At 45.7% G+C, this 15,506-nt stretch overlaps 1 protein-coding gene across 3 annotated transcripts in view; it reads left to right on the top strand.

The window, feature by feature from the left end:
- The first annotated feature begins 2,739 nt into the window (after positions 1-2,739).
- The window catches only part of FAM131B (family with sequence similarity 131 member B), a 43,145-nt gene continuing 30,378 nt past the window's right edge, over positions 2,740-15,506 (top strand). For 2 of the 3 annotated variants that reach the window (XR_008576589.1, XM_054822079.1), the window contains exon 1: positions 2,740-3,435. Coding sequence is in view for 2 of the 3 variants with exons in the window: in XM_054822079.1 (XP_054678054.1) it covers positions 3,408-3,435 (28 nt within the window). In the remaining variant the exon portion in view is untranslated. The remainder of the gene's footprint in view (positions 3,436-15,506) is intronic. The other variant, XM_054822091.1, reaches the window with a different exon arrangement.

The raw sequence follows: 15,506 nt of genomic DNA, 5'->3' as shown, positions 1-15,506 counted from the left end.
TAGGAAGTAAAAGTTAGGTATTAGCTTATTAAAAACTAGAAACTGTTCACTGATACATGGAACCTACTGTAGGAAGAGCAAAGCAACTGTGTCAAAACTGATAACTGAGAGTCTAACGAAGTCTTCCCAACCCCTACTGAGAATGAAAATGACTTTAAATAGGGAGATTTATGTACACAAGGTCCATAATGAATAAATGATGAGTAAGAACCAAAAGATGGTGAAGGGTCTATCCTTTGATTAAATCAACTATGTTAAAAATGGCAGACAAAGCATGGCTGTAGGTGCCAAGACAGGTAGTGCTTCCAGCAGCTAAGTGATATTGATTCCAAATAAAAAAAAAGAGAGAGCTTGTGGCATCAGGACATGTGAGACAGCCATGAGACAGGCCAATAGTTCTGTGGAGTGAATGAATGGACACTTGGGTGTAATCCTCCTTTCCAGTTCTCTCTCTACTGTGCATGCCTGACACTTGCCTTGCAGCAGCATGGGCGCTTGCCAGATCCCTGTGTAAACTACCACCTCACTAAAGTACAGAAGACAAACCCATCAAGAACTGGGAAGCTGCTTTTCAGGCAGGGTGAGTGTTAGGACTTGCTCACCTGCCTGTGGAATCACACCCTGAGGCAGAAGTCAGAGCAGGCTGATGTAGATGATACTGTAGCTTAATGAAAGGAAAGCCAAATGTGCACTTCCTAGGACCTGGGGTGTGACTTTGAGCTTGAGACAAAGTGATAGATAAGCTAAAGCATCATGGAGGGGGGAATAAAGAAAGAAGAGTCAATGTGGCTTACCTGGAATCTTCACTGACAAGGAAACCACAGCAGAGATCACTCACTGTGCAGAAAGGAGGTTCACAGAGGAACAGATTTAGACTGGGTGGGTGAGTGAGGGGGAGAAGGGGATTAAAATGAAACCAGAATCTCTCTGAAGAGAGGAAAAGAAATTGCCCACAGCTGTGCCAGTAATACATCTTCTCAGGCTAGGATGAGATGCAAATGCTGTTTGGTGGGGTTTGTGGTGAAACTCCCGAGGACAGCTGTCCTGATCAATCTGTCTACGGGAGACTGTGGATGACAACAGTTGGCTGGGCAGCCCTAACTTACAAAACATTTATCTGAGACAGGCCTTGTGTCTTAATATACCACTTTTCCCATTCCAAACTGCTTTTGCTTCCCCTTTCCTTGCATTTAGCCCTGGAAGTCAATATGGATCCGCTTTCCAGGGATGCTGAAACACCTCTGGTTAACATAAAGCTCCACCAGATCTATGGTTTCCCAGCATTTTTACAACTTAGGTTTCAAGAGTGCAGATATATTGGGGAAAAATATCTTTAGTGAGTCATTCAAAAAGACTACATGAAAACTGATAGGTTTGGAAATATATGGGGAAGGTGGAAGGAGGAGTGAAACAGGGAAGGAATTCTGGCTGTGGAAAAACTTCATCCTCAGCAGAGACCCAATGTGCTGTACCCAGTGATAAGCGTTATAGCACCAGAGCAGACTCTGACTGGCCTCAGGCACGTGGACAGGAGGAGGCTATGATCCCTTATACTTCAGCATTGTCATGTTCACCATACTTAGTAAATCTTCAATACCATGAAGAAGGGAAAAACATACAATAGCTGCACATATTTAGACACTGCTATCTTTTTTTCTGCCTACGTCCTTCCTACATAAATTTTAGTTTGTAAACTGACTTTGTGTGAGTAGACATTCTGCTTATTGTTTCAGAGGGTCAGACAAAATATGTTCAATGTGAAGTCTTTTTTTTTTTAAATTTTTTTTTTTTCCCTTCCTTACACTGACTGTAAGTTGTGACTGGGAAAACAAATGAACTTATCTATTCCCCATTACTGCTGTTAATCAGGGCTGTTCAGCTGTCTTGAGTGACTTCTCAGTAATGCAGGCAAAACCTGAATTTTCCAGGCCCAAGGATGAGAACAAAATGGCTCATTTGGGATCAGCAAAATTCAATTTGCTGTTACTACAGATTGGTGGAAGGAAGCTGGTGAGATCAGTGAAGCTTTTGGGGTGAAGGAAGTACAAAGTGACAGGGAGAGATCGTGAGCATTTCAGAGAGTAAAGGTGGAAGGAGCAGACTGGGGAGAGTCCGTGGTGCTGGGGAAGCAAGCCAGGAGGACACTGCCTGTTGCTGCTGCTGTCAGGTGAGGAAGAACTTGGGCTGTGAAGGGAGCAGACGTAACAGCATCTTCTCCACCTGCAGAGATCCCTCCTCACTGCCACGTTAGCGGGGAGGACGTCGGAAAGGCCTCAGCGATCTTCCACAGGGTTGAGCTTGCTTCTTTCACCGTTTTGCAGGACGATGGGGAGAGGGCAGCGCCGCACATCTGCGCCCCGCGCGTCCGGAGCCCTGCAGCAAGCCCCAGCTCCCCGGGGCTCCGGAAGGAGCAGAGAAGGCAGGGACCACCGTCCTCCCGCCCCAGCCCGCCGCGAGGGCCGCTCCGCGGGCCGCAGCTGCCCGCCCCTCGGCGGCACCCGCAGTCCCCGCAGGGCTGCGGCGGGGCCGTTCCCCGGGGGCCGGGCCGGGCCGCCCGCCCCGGCTCAACGGCGACGAGAGCGGGGGAGCGCGCCAGGCCCGCCCCGGGGGAGGCGGCCACTAGGGGACTGCCTGTAATTGAGTCGGGTCGGCAAGTGTAGTTACCGGGAAACCGCCCCCACCCCGCCGCCATCCCCAGCGCCCCTCACTTCTTCTTCCGGGGACGCTCCTGCTCCCCTCCCGCCTCCCCCCGTCCCCGCCTGCTACGCCCCCCGGCCTGCGGCACCGCCCGCCGCTCACCTGTGCCGGCCCCAGCCCCGCTCCGCTCCCCCGGCGGACGGGAGGGGCCCCGCGCCGCCCGCCCCGCCCCCCCCGCACCTGTCCGCCCGCCGGGCTGGCCCTCGCCTCCGCCCCGCCGCCAGCCCCGTCCCGCGCTCCCCGAGGGCGGGGGGGCGCACGGCGCGGCCCGGCCCGGCTCGGCCCGGCCCTGCCTCCCCGGGCCGCGGAGGCCGGCAGCCAATCGGAGCGGCGCTGCCGGGCCGGAGCTGTTTACCCAATCTCAGCCCGCCTCCCCGTCGGGGAGCCGCCGAGGGGGGAGCGGGCGGAGGGGGGCACGGCGGAGGCAGGGACGCGGCCGAGGCGAGGGAGCCGCAAGGGGAGCGGAACAAAGCGCGAAGGCGCGGCGGGGGCAGATGACAGCCTGGTCCGCGGGCTCCCCTCCCGCCTGCGTGGCCCCGGCGGGGGCACCCCGCGCTCGTACCTGACCATGACCCCGCGCCGGCCCCGGCTGGGCCACCCCGGCGTTTCCCGCTGAAGGGACCGGCTCCTTTCCGACTTCCCTCGCTCCCTTCCTCCTCCGCCTCCTCGCTGCTGAGGCTGCTGCCTCTCCCCGGAGCCCTGCCGGAGTGATGGGCTGCATCGGATCCCGCACTGTGGGTAAGGCGTTGGCGGGGACGGCGCTAGAGGATGCTCGGGCAGTCGCGGCCCCCGCCCGGGTATGGCACGACGGCCCCCCGGCACGGCGGGTGGCGAGTCGCCCCTCGCAGCCCCCCTTCCCGGCTGCCCAGGGCCCGTCCAGCGCCATTAGTTGAGCGCGACCGTTCCCCACCTCCCCCTGCCCTGGTCCCCCGTGGCGCGGCGCGGCACGGCACGGCACGGCGGGCAGCGCGGCGGGCGCGGGGCGCCGCGGAGCCCCGGCCGCTGGCCTAGGTGCTGGCAGCGGGGACGGGGGGAGCGGAGCTGCGGGGCATGCCCGGGGCTGGAGGGACGTCTCCCCGTGTCACCCGTGGCGGAAGGTCGCGGAACATGTGGGTCAGTGCGGTGCCTCCGGAGAAAGGGGTGGGTGCGGGGCGTGCCTCCCCAGGCGGGATCAGGCGGCCGGTGGCAGCCTCCTTTGCTCGGTAGCGGTTTATTGTTAGCCGAGTATATATAACATTGCGTGATCTGCACGTCTTCTTCTCTCCCCCTTCCCCCTACGTAGACTTCAATGGAGAACAGCGAACAAAACTGAACCTCTTCCCTCTCGCAGAGCCATTGCGAGGGGACACAGTGGGAAGAATTGTATCTTTCTGCTGGGCCATGCACATTTTACAGCAGAGGATCCCAAGCCTTTAGGCTATGTAACCTAGCTCTCCCCTCCTACACACATGTGGATACCAAAAGATCCCTTGATCCCCAAACGCAGGTCTCTACAGGTAAAAACGGCATCCTGTGGCATACTTTCCTCCTTGCAGGAAAATTTCTTTCTGTGCAAGCCACATGTGTAGATGTCAGTTACATGGGGACGTATCATTCAAGCCACCAAAACAATCTCTGAGAGAAAAATGCAGCTCATTTGGTACTTCACGTCTCTCTCTCAGGCCTTTCCATAAAGCACATGGGCATGGTGACATCTGTGGGACAAGGAAACCTCTGAAGGCAAGGGAGTTGAACCACCTCCCCAGAATAAATCTGAGGGACTATGCCAAAGCCTGGTGCTGTGACCCTTCTTGGCTCAATGGGAAAGCCCTTTGTGAGCACTTCCAGAGAACCATCTACTCCTGCAGCAGCAAACTTTACAGACTCCAGTTTCTACTTTGCGATTTAATTCCCACAGCTAGCCTATATCTCTTACTGGTCTCAAACGTCCTCATGACCTAAAGAAATCTCTTATGTCTTCTGTAATGTCCACATGGCAAAGATCACTGCAGTATCTCCCTTAAGATTCTTCAAGCTCACCTGGATCTGTGTCTCCATAGCATATCAAAACATTAATTGCCTCCCTCTCCTGCCTTTCCTATATCACACCCCACCCCAGCCAAGGATGTTATTATCCTGTTAGCTTGCAAATTGTCTATACCCCTTTTATCAATGTGTATCTGAACTAGCAGTGTTAATTCTTGGTCCCTCTCCCCACAGCACTGTTCAAATAAAGAACAAACGCGCATCTAGTAACATCCACTCTCCGCTCCAAAATGTGGTTAAGCTGTCATACTTAACCACACAGGTATTTGTTCCTATGCATGGCAGCATTTTTATGATCTGTGACCTGGAATCTGTGTTACAAAAAAAAAAAAAAAAAAAAAAAAAAGACTTGTGTAACAGAGCTCTTGCAAGTATCACTCTCACATATATATTTATATATATATTTATAAATGTCATACAGATATGTGGGCATAGATGAAAATACAACAGAGCATCTATGCATTAAAATGATGATGGGATAATTATAATTGAAAGTTCACTTTGTCTGCAAATTGCACTCAAATATAGACCTTAATGGCACATATATTGTACTTTCCATACTATAGTGACTTTTGGTTTATGCAATATATGCACTTTCTAAATGGTGAGAGCACAGTGGACATTAGGGATCTATTTATACCATTAATTGAGGAATTTTCCTTGACCTCATGTTATGGGGGTGTGTGTTAAGGGAGATTTACAACCGTGATTCTAATCTCTATGGGAGTCAGATATGAATGTAGTAACAGTGCCTGATGCCTGCTTCATGTGAAACTTTTACACTGTTTTGCTTCAGTAGGGGCTTCATCTGTTTTGAGTCCTAGATGTTGGACTAGGTGAAGGTGGGATCCTTGAGTTTTACTTGGACTTCTCCACCTAATGAGTTTTTTTCAGAACAATTCTTATGTGGCAGCCTAGATTTTTCACTCCAGCCTTCCTGGAGTTATTGGGAGTATTCTTCAGACCTATTTTGGGAAATTGGTGCTTTTAAGTGCTAGGTCTGAGCTCAAGGATGTGGTTGGAAACTAACGCCCTAGCATGAGTAGAGGCTTGTGTTCTTGCTGTATAGTGTATCTGGTTAGATTTTTGCAGAATTAGTTCAATATACAGGCTCTGTATTGCCTTTCCAAGACCAGGTAGGTTCTAGAGATAGAAGGGTGGTATGCTTGTGTTGGTTTTACCTTCGAATTTGCATGTAGCAGATTTTGAACTCAGAATTTGGGAGGTTTTAATTAGTGATAGAAAGCCTGTAATCAGTCACATTTAGTTTATTCACCACATAAGGGCCAGTGCAGGATTGTGCCCTGAGCTTGCTCCGGGCCTTTTTCCATTCCAGTTTCAAGCAAGCCACATGATTTCTCCATCTCCCGCAGGGATGTTTTACTATGATCTAGTTAGATGTCATAGTTTGCACATGTTTAGTGATGTGCAACTTTACATTTTCTTTCCTAAATATGAGTTTTCTGGTTATTTTTCCCTGGGGAAAAGTAATTGAGACAGTCATAAGAGCTCCATATGCATAAAATTGAAATGGAGTCATATAACATCTTTCAGTCTTATAGAGGACACCAGAAATCACAACAGCAATGATCAGATTATGATTTCCTAGGGTATGAAAAAAGCTGAAAAGTGATCTTGAAAGGCTAAACTGATACCCAGTCACCTTCTCCACAGATGCACCTACTCACACCTCAGTGTCATACATGTGCTTTGTGTTACATGGCATGATAGCAATTACGCAATGAGCATTGCAGCTGACTTCTGCCTCTGATAATAGCTACAAGTCAGGTCTGTATATTGGCGATAATTACCCCATCACAGTTCCCGGAGAACTGCCTAGTGACTTTCATCCTAGCTGGGACTCAATTTCAGTGAATGTAAATGAGGTTTTCACTGGGGTTGCTGGACAGTTAAGGCTGCAAAATCCAGCTGGGAACTGGAAGATATTTGAGTGCCAACTAAATGCAAAAATCACATTGATTACTGTCAGTAACTGAATTAGGCAAACTTAAGATTTCAGGCCTGCATAGATGTCTCAATGCATTGCAAGTATACCTTTGACCACAGCTTAGACATCTCCTAATATTGGCTGTTCTGACTAGTGTGACAAGATCTCTCTTAATTCCTTGAATGGACTTAAATGAATAGAAAGCTCAAGCTTATTAAGCTCAAGATTGCTCTCACTTTTTTTCCTGTGAAGTCTCTGATTTCTCTCATATCTTGGCATCTAAGCCTGCAGCAAACATGTGTTGTGAAGTGACATAAAATGGTGGAAAAACATTCCAAGAAATTAAAAACTAATAGTACTTTTGGAGTGTGGGGGAAGAGAAACCAGAGATGGTCACGCTGGATATCAGGACAAACTTTTTGCCCATGAGGAGTGTCAAGCTTTGAAAGGGGTTTCCCAGAGAGGTTGTGCAGTGTCCATTCTTTGAGGTTTTCAAGACCTGACTGGATAAAGCCCAGAGTAATCTGGTCTAACCTCATCGTTGACTTTGCTTTGAGCAGGATTTGGTGCCTTCCAACCTGAATTATCCTGTGATCCTGTGCTTAAGTTCTAAAGCCTGGAGTGGTTGCCTTTCTGAGTCAGGTTAGCTCCATTGCATTAGTTGTGTTCTGCCAGAGAACCCCAGGTCTTCTGCATGTCGTTAGTACACTCCTATACCTTCCCCCCATCACCACTTTCCTTTAACTACTGAGTTTGTCCCACAAACTCCCTCACCATAATAACCCCAGCTGCCAGCTGGAGTCCTCCCCATGTATTTTTGTCTGGCAATTTTGCAAGACACAGCTCAAGTGATAGCTGGTTTAGGCTCATGCACAGAATATCAGTCACTGGCTCTGCAGAATGGAAAAGGCAGTGCTCTTCATTTATCAATCTCTGGGTCAAATCTGATCTGCCAAAGCCAGCTAGCTGGCTTGCTGGACTCCTCTTTACAAGGAATGGTCAGAGTACTGTCAGAGGAAGGAGTACATACTTTCTATGTTGCTTTCTCACTGGATGTGCTATACTAAGTGTAAATGAATGGCTCATAGCATCCACAGCAGGAGAAATGGAGCCAAAGACCACCCGCTTCTAATCCAGTCACTTTAGATTCAGCAGAGTGGGAGCAGGATAGGAGACTGACAGGAGAGGGGGTAAGCAGCTGGAGCAAGCAGTTGAACATCCCCTTCATTTTTCTCCTTACTCATCCCCCCACAGATCTGAAGGTGTGTGGAGTGAGATCTGGTATGGCAAGTGTAGTCTATGCACTTGGAGTGTAAAAGTGTGAAACATCCGATCTGCATACATACACCATATCAAGGGGCCCAGTGTCCAGTTCCTCCCTCCTTCACCTTCAACATATGAGTCAGTGAAAAGAAATAAAGAGAGGGAAAAGTCTAGGAGAGAAAATGGTAATGCAGAGGGAAACTGAGTCATGGCATTAGGGATATATTTATTTACTTGCATGCACACAGGTGGAAGGGGAAGGAGAAGGAGCACAGAGCTCTGTGTAGAAACCTCCACTTTATAGGCAATGTGGGTGAAAGAGTGGGAATACATGAAGAAAGGCATCTGGGTATCTTGTTCCTCTCTTACCTGGGGGGGAGTCAAGCAGAAGAGAGGAACAAAGGGACACCTTCCCTTCCAGAACAGACTGCTTTGTGCTTGGTCTCACATCATTATTCCTACTTCTTCCCAGTCTGCCCTTTCTTCTTTCGAGCAGGTCTCAATCTGATCATTTTAAAAAAATCAACTGAAGAGCTCTGGGATAAGAACTTATTTCTGCTAGTAAGGATCTGAACAGAGACTGTCTCCCGGACCTAGCAGCCAGTTGTCATGAAGTGTGTACAAACTGATGATCTCTGAGACCCCTCTCTCTGTCTTGTCAGGATTAATGAAATGGCTAGTGGTTTCAAAGTTGTGGGGAGAGGGCTAACAAATAGCATGATTGCATAGCCTAGCTTTGTAAGGAAACCACACTAAAAAACACGTGCAAGATAAGTGTAGGTAAGTGTATCAACAACGGTCATTAATATATGAAAACAGGCTTTGGCATGTTGCTGATTGACCTAAGAATTTTGTTTTGGTTTGGATTGGTTTGGGGATTTTGTGTTTGTTTGGTGGGGTTTTTTGGGGGTGGGGGTTTTTTTTGGTAAAAAACACAACAGATGTGATTTTGAGGAACAGAACTGAAGAACAGCATACTGACTTTGTGAACTCTTATGGGCAGTGATATGAGAGAATTATGAGGGAAATTAGAAAGGAGCTGATGGGAAAATGGAAGTAATGAATAGTCTTTCATTGGCTTGATAGACCTGGGAGTCTGACTTCCATAGACTGACATGTATTGAAGCAGAAAAAAGTAGCGAACTAATCGATAAATATTTCAGGTCTGTTTTCTTGGGAGGAAGTAGGAGAAAAATAATTTTCAGCTCATTTAATAAGCAGATGCTGTCCAACAGCAAACACCCATGATTTTAGACTGATATGACAGCCAATTCAAGATAACTCGCACTCGAGTTTTTAAGCAGTTGGATAAAAAGTCAAAGCTTTGTTTTCAGTAAGTATTGAAATAGTGAGGAAGATCTGGAAGTGAAAAGCTGGGATTTTATCACAACTTTTAAAGTTCTACAAGGTGACCTAGGTACTTAATTTTGTCAATCTGATAAAATTCCCAGTAAAATATTAGAAGGACAATGTGCCAGTCAGAATGGGTTTATGCAAAACAGATCCTGTCAACCTAACTGCATTTCATGACTTTTATGAGACTCCCTGCAGCCAAGTACTTCTGTGACAGAAGTATCGCTACCTACAATCATGGTAATGGATCTAAAATACTAGACTGGTAAAAGATAAAATCACTAATCCAGTAACTAACTTAGTTCCATGTGATTCTTTGCCTAATAATATATGAATACAGTACATTTTAAGTGCATCAAAATTCAATAGATAGCAAAATTGTAACAAAGAAAGAATCATTGTTGAAAAGCTTGTGTTTCTTATGTGATCCCACATTTCTCAATACAGTTGTCAGTAACATGTGACTTTAACATATTGCTTAAAATCCTGAGGGAAATCTAAAATACTGATAAACTTGGTAGAATCTACAAAGACTGGAAGAACTGCTAAAAAGTGAAAATACAAATGATAAGGATAAATCACTGATATAAACAGTTTGATTTATTTGGAGAACTGAGTCTTGACAGACAGTGTATGTTTCAGTCTAACCAAATATGAGTTCATATATCTAACGACAGATTATGAAGAATATTTACAGGACCAGAGCTCTACATTAGAAAGCAGTCACACTGAAAAAGATTATAGATATCTGAACAGATAATAAGTAGATCAACAGCTACTATTGTGATGCTGTAGCTGAAGAAGCTAAGGTGGTTCTTTGATCTATTAAGAGCTGAATATTGAACAGGAGGAGAGAAGATTATATTTTCTCTGCATTTGGCACTTGTGAAAAAAATATTTTTCATCTACTTTGTCTAATTCTATTATTATCACATTGAGAAGTACTGCAAAACTGAAGAATGACCAGAAAATAAACACGGAACCATGAATAAAAACTTGCAGAAGTGACTCAATGACAATCTCTAGGTGTTTGAGTGAAGAAAAAACCCCTCAAAACCATCTGATTCTTCAACCTTGCGGAAAACAGTTAAGATGCAATGGAAGACTGGTAGATACATTCAGATTGGAAATGAGGTAAAAAATAAAATGGTAAAAATATTTAAGTATTTGACTAATTTACTAAGAGTTGTACTGAGTCCTCTGTCACTTGAACAAATAAAAATCAAGATTTTTTAAAAAAATAATGCTCTAGTTCAAACACAGCAACAGAAAGTATAATTAACAAAGGGAATACCTTTAGCCTCTCTTATTTTAAGGATGTTTCTCTGTGAGTTTAAGCTGCAAGTTCTCAAGTCCAGGAGTATACTAGACTTTTAAAGAAAACATAGTTTCTATATCCTGGGAAGATGTGGCTGTATCTACAGATGCTGATCCGACATGGCTTATGGGGAATGTTTCAATACAAAATTTCTTAACTAAATTGGAGAAAATAGTTTGGTGATCCAAATGGCTGGCATGTGGATTGACGTTCCACATGGGAAAAATAGTTTTGGGGATTATACTACTGACCATTTATGGTCACTGGCCAGGATGGTGACAGAAGCTGTGACAGCTAGAGGAAGATCAAAGAGGCTGTGAAGGCAGGAAAAACAGTAGTAACAGGGACTTCAGTTAACCCCACATGTAGGCTGGCAAATTAAATGTTTATGTAAGGAACCATTCAATGAGCCTGTAAAAGACAAGTAATTTGCCTTGTGCAATGATTAGGAGGACTTAGTGCATGATGCTGCTACTAAAGAGGCTTCAGGTGACTCAGAGAGATTAAGACCATAGCAGAACACCTCCCTCCCCCCACCCCCCCAACTTAAAAAAAGCCAAAGAACAATTTTGTATCTGTTCATTGTGGGGGAAGTTGTGGAACTTTATCCTGTGGAACCTTTCCTCATTGAGGATGCATCAGGAGATCAGCTTCACATCAAAGCCTCAGTAAATGAGGTTGTAGAGCAGGCAGACAAAAGAGTAACAAGTCATCAGATGATAGTATTCATGCAAGGCTTCTGGAGAAATTTGAAGCTGAAAGAGGTGAACTACTGATTATGATCTGTGACGCCTTCCAATTACTTTGGTACAAGAACATTGGAAGGTAGCTAATGTGATGCCAGTTTTTAAAATGATTTTGAGATCTGAGAAACTATAGACTAGTAAACAAGATACGCCTAGCAGGCAAGCTAATAAACATTACTCTAAAAAACAGAATTAGTGCGTGCATGTACAAATAAGATACACTGAGAAAGCATTAACACTACTGTTAAAGGATATTGCACCTTACAAGTCTTAGAAGGGGTCAACAAGCATATTGACTAAGGAGATCCAAAGCTATAGTCTACTTGGATTTGCAAAATACATTTGTAAAGGTCACTCACCTCGGGCTGTTAAAGACATGAATCTGCTGTTGAGTCAAAGAGAAGTTCCTGAAATTATGAAGTAGCTGGGTAAAGATAGGAAACAAGGGTTAGCATGAAATGGCCAATTTTCACAGGGGTATTTTTTCAGATTTGTGCATATTCATGAATGATATGAAAAAGGGGGGGTAAATAATGAGGTAACAAAGTATGATAATGACAGTAATCATTTGGGGGTGCAAACAAAAAGCTGTATGCAGAGATGTGTGAAAGAATTTCACAATATCAGATGACTAGGTGTTAAAGTTATGGGTGAAATTTGATGTAGATACATGTAAAACGATGCACACAGGCAAAGCAATTCTAGTGTTACTTTTGCAATGATGGAGGTTCTGAGTTTACTATTTCCATGCAAGAATGTGATCTTGGGGTTATAATGAGTAGCTTAATTCTCAGTACCAGTAAAAATGCCAATCAAATGTTAGTAATTAGGAAAAGAATAGAGAATAAAATGAGAAACAGCATTATACTATGCATAAATCCATACTATGCCTTTAGTTTGAATATAATGTGTTGTCCTTGATTGTCCATTCCCATTTCAGAAAGGACATAATCAAACTGGAAAAGATTCAGAATAGGGCAGCAAAAACAATCAAAGGTATGGTGTGGCATATATGTGAGGAGCCATTTAAATAGATAGGGATTTCCCAAGTATGGAAAAGAGATTATGATGATGGATATCTTTAAAATGTGAATTTTCTCTGTGATATGAGCAGCATGGAAAAAATGAAGAGGGAAGAATATTTCATTATCTATTTCAAAACAGAATCTGGACATCAAATCAAACTAGCAAGTGGCAAGTTTCAAACAAATGAAAGCCAGCCCTTGTTCATGGAGTGGAACTCCTTGACATGCAATGCTATGGGAACTATAAGTTTTCTTTGGTTTAAAAAGTGAACAGATGAATAGAAGAAAATTCATTTAAAGATGACTAAATACAGAGGCAACATCTCTGTCTCAGGAACTATTTGAGGCATAAATTGCAGCAGGTTAGGACAAATATTCGGGGAAAATATCACTACTCTTTCCCCTGTTCTTATACTCTTTCTTACACATCCACTCCCACTTTAGGGACAAGCTGATACCCATCACAAACAAATACTAAATGCCTACTTTCCCACTGTCCCCCCAGAGAAGAAGAGAGTGAAGAAAAGAAACTAGGGAGAAAAAAAGACAATCACTTGTCTCGGTGGGTGGAGTGGGGGGTAGAGGAGAAGAAAAAAATTAAGAAGAGATTACAGGGTAATGACTAACAAGCTAAAACCAGGAAAATAGAGAACCAGAGAGGAACAGTGAGCAGAGCACCCCTGTATTTCCATGGTATCCAGGGACTGGTAGATGCTGCCTAGTGATGCCCTGCCCAGAACAAAGGAATAGAAATAGCACTGCTAGTTGCTGGGATCTTGGGTTTTCCTCTTTCTGGAGCTGGAGACGGTCAGGTTGGTGAGAAATCGGGAAGTTGATAAAGAGGGCCCAGAATTTAGTAGGTCTTGGGATGGGAACTGGGCAAGTAAAGATGTGAGAAGTTCAGCCACAATCTCGGTAACAAGTTCTGGAGGAGTCGGAAGATAGGCATGCTTGATGTACAAAGGTGCCATCTATTGCATGAGACATGAGTCAGGGGGTCCTGTGAACAAACTTGTGCCTTCTGCTTTGTTGTGGTTTTACCCCAGCTGGCAGCTGAGCACCACGCAGCTGCTCGCTCACTCCCCCCCATCAGGATGGGGGAGAGAATTGGAAAAGTTAAAGTGAGAAAAATCATGGGTTGAGATAAAGACATTTTAATAGGTAAAGCAAAAGCCACGCGCACAAGCACAGCAAAGCAAGGAATTCATTCACCACTTCGCATCGGCAGGCAGGTGTTCAGCCATCTCCAGGAAAGCAGGGCTCTGTCACGTGTAATGGTTACTTGGGAAGACAAACGCCATCACTCCGAATGCCACTGCCCGTCCTGCCCCCCCCCCCCTCCTCTTCCCCAAGCCTCTTATAAAGTGAGCATGACATCATATGGTATGGAATATCCCTTTGGTCAGTTTGGGTCACCTGTCCTGTCCATGTCCCCTCCCAACTTCTTGTGCACCCCCAGCCATCCCACTGGCAGGGCAGTGTGAGAAGCAGAAAAGGCCTTGGCTCTGTGTAAGCACTGCTCAACAACAGGTCTATATAAGAAAAACATCATTATCAACAGTATATTATCAACACTCTTTCCAGCACAAATCCAAAACATAGCCCCATACTAGCTACTAGGAAGAAAATTAACTCTCTGTCAGCCAAAACCAGGACATGCTTGATGGAGGATTTTTCCAGCTGATGTTCTGAGTGGTCCATGGAATTAGCCCAGAGTAGAAAATGGACACAAGGGTTTCTCATCCTCTCCTGACAAAGCATGGTCCTACAACCATGTATTGTGATTGGGTGTAAGGGAGAGGAAGTTGAGGAATGGAGGCATGACTGTGTAGCGGTGTTCTCAAGGGAGGTCATCTTGTTGTTCAAAGTTGTTCAAAATTTATTGAAGTGGTGTGTGAGTTGGACAGTGAGTCACAGGTCAAGGCCTCAGAGGTATCTCCATGGAGCTACGTGTTGGAGGAGACTACCCTCCTGTGGGACTTCCCTGAGGTAGGAGATGGTGGTATAATCTGGGTGTTCTACACTGTACACCAGGCAAGCAGTATGGGGTTGACCTCAATTCACTGACCATAGACCCAGTTTTAGTGATGCTGCAGGGACAATCCTTCCATGCAGTGATGAGGTTTCTGTCTGCACTTGGAGGTGAGCTTCGTTCAGCTGAGGCTCCACAAGAAGATTCCCCCTTGCTGGTGATCACGAGGGACTTGATTGCTCCAGAGAGCTTCCAGGTTCTGAGGAGGGCCTTGTAAAACACCAGTAGTTCAAGAATTATAGAATCATAGAATGGTTTGGGTTGGAAGGGACCTCAAAGATCATCTAGTTCCAACCCCCCTGCCATGGGCAGGGACACCCTTCACTAGACCAGGTTGCCCAAAGCCCCATCCAACCTGGCCTTGAACACTGTTGGGGCTTCCACAACTTATCTGAGCAACCTGTTCCAGTGCCTCACCAACTTCACAGTAAAGAATTTCTTCCTAACTTCTAATCTAAATCTACCCTCTTTTAGTTTAAACCCATTATCCCTTGTCCTGCCACTACACTCCTTGATAAACAGTCCCTTGCCAAGAAGGTCTTGCAAGAGGCCTCTTGGGTCACTGGTGTAACATGACAGACATCTCAGAAATGGCAGGGTAAGGCACATGCCAGCACAAGCCAGGCTGGACTGTGAACCACAAAAGACAATCCAGAAGTCCAGTACTTTCTCTTGGAGGCTGGTCAGTGTTGCAGGGATAGGGCACATGGTGTTGATGCAGTATTGAAACATAGCACTCTTTGGTTGCTGACAACCAGAACCCTCTCTGAAGGAAAAGTTGCAGCATCAGTTCTGCCCACCTCTGCAGCTATTCAGACACCTTGATGTCCCTCTTATCCCAGCTCATAGCCAGAAGGTGGCTGGTAGCATGGAGGTAGGCTCTCAGAGCAAGAGGCACATGCCTTACTGGTGTGGAGTGCAGCTGGGAGGTTGCTAGCTGCCTGCTTAGCATCTGTTTCCAAGCACATGGCGAGACCTCTTGACTCAGTTGACTTGGGCAGAGGAAGATGCTATATACATGACTTGGTTCATCCATGTGTGCCAGGTCTTCTGGATACCAGAGTGTGAGGAGGCATGTCAGCAGGATTATACCCACATG

The sequence above is a fragment of the Grus americana genome, chromosome 1 (genome assembly GCF_028858705.1).
Source record: "Grus americana isolate bGruAme1 chromosome 1, bGruAme1.mat, whole genome shotgun sequence".
In the NCBI taxonomy this organism is placed as follows: Eukaryota; Metazoa; Chordata; class Aves; order Gruiformes; family Gruidae; genus Grus; species Grus americana.
The sequence above is the reverse complement of the archived record's forward strand: the minus strand, read 5'-3'. Positions and strand labels throughout refer to the sequence as shown.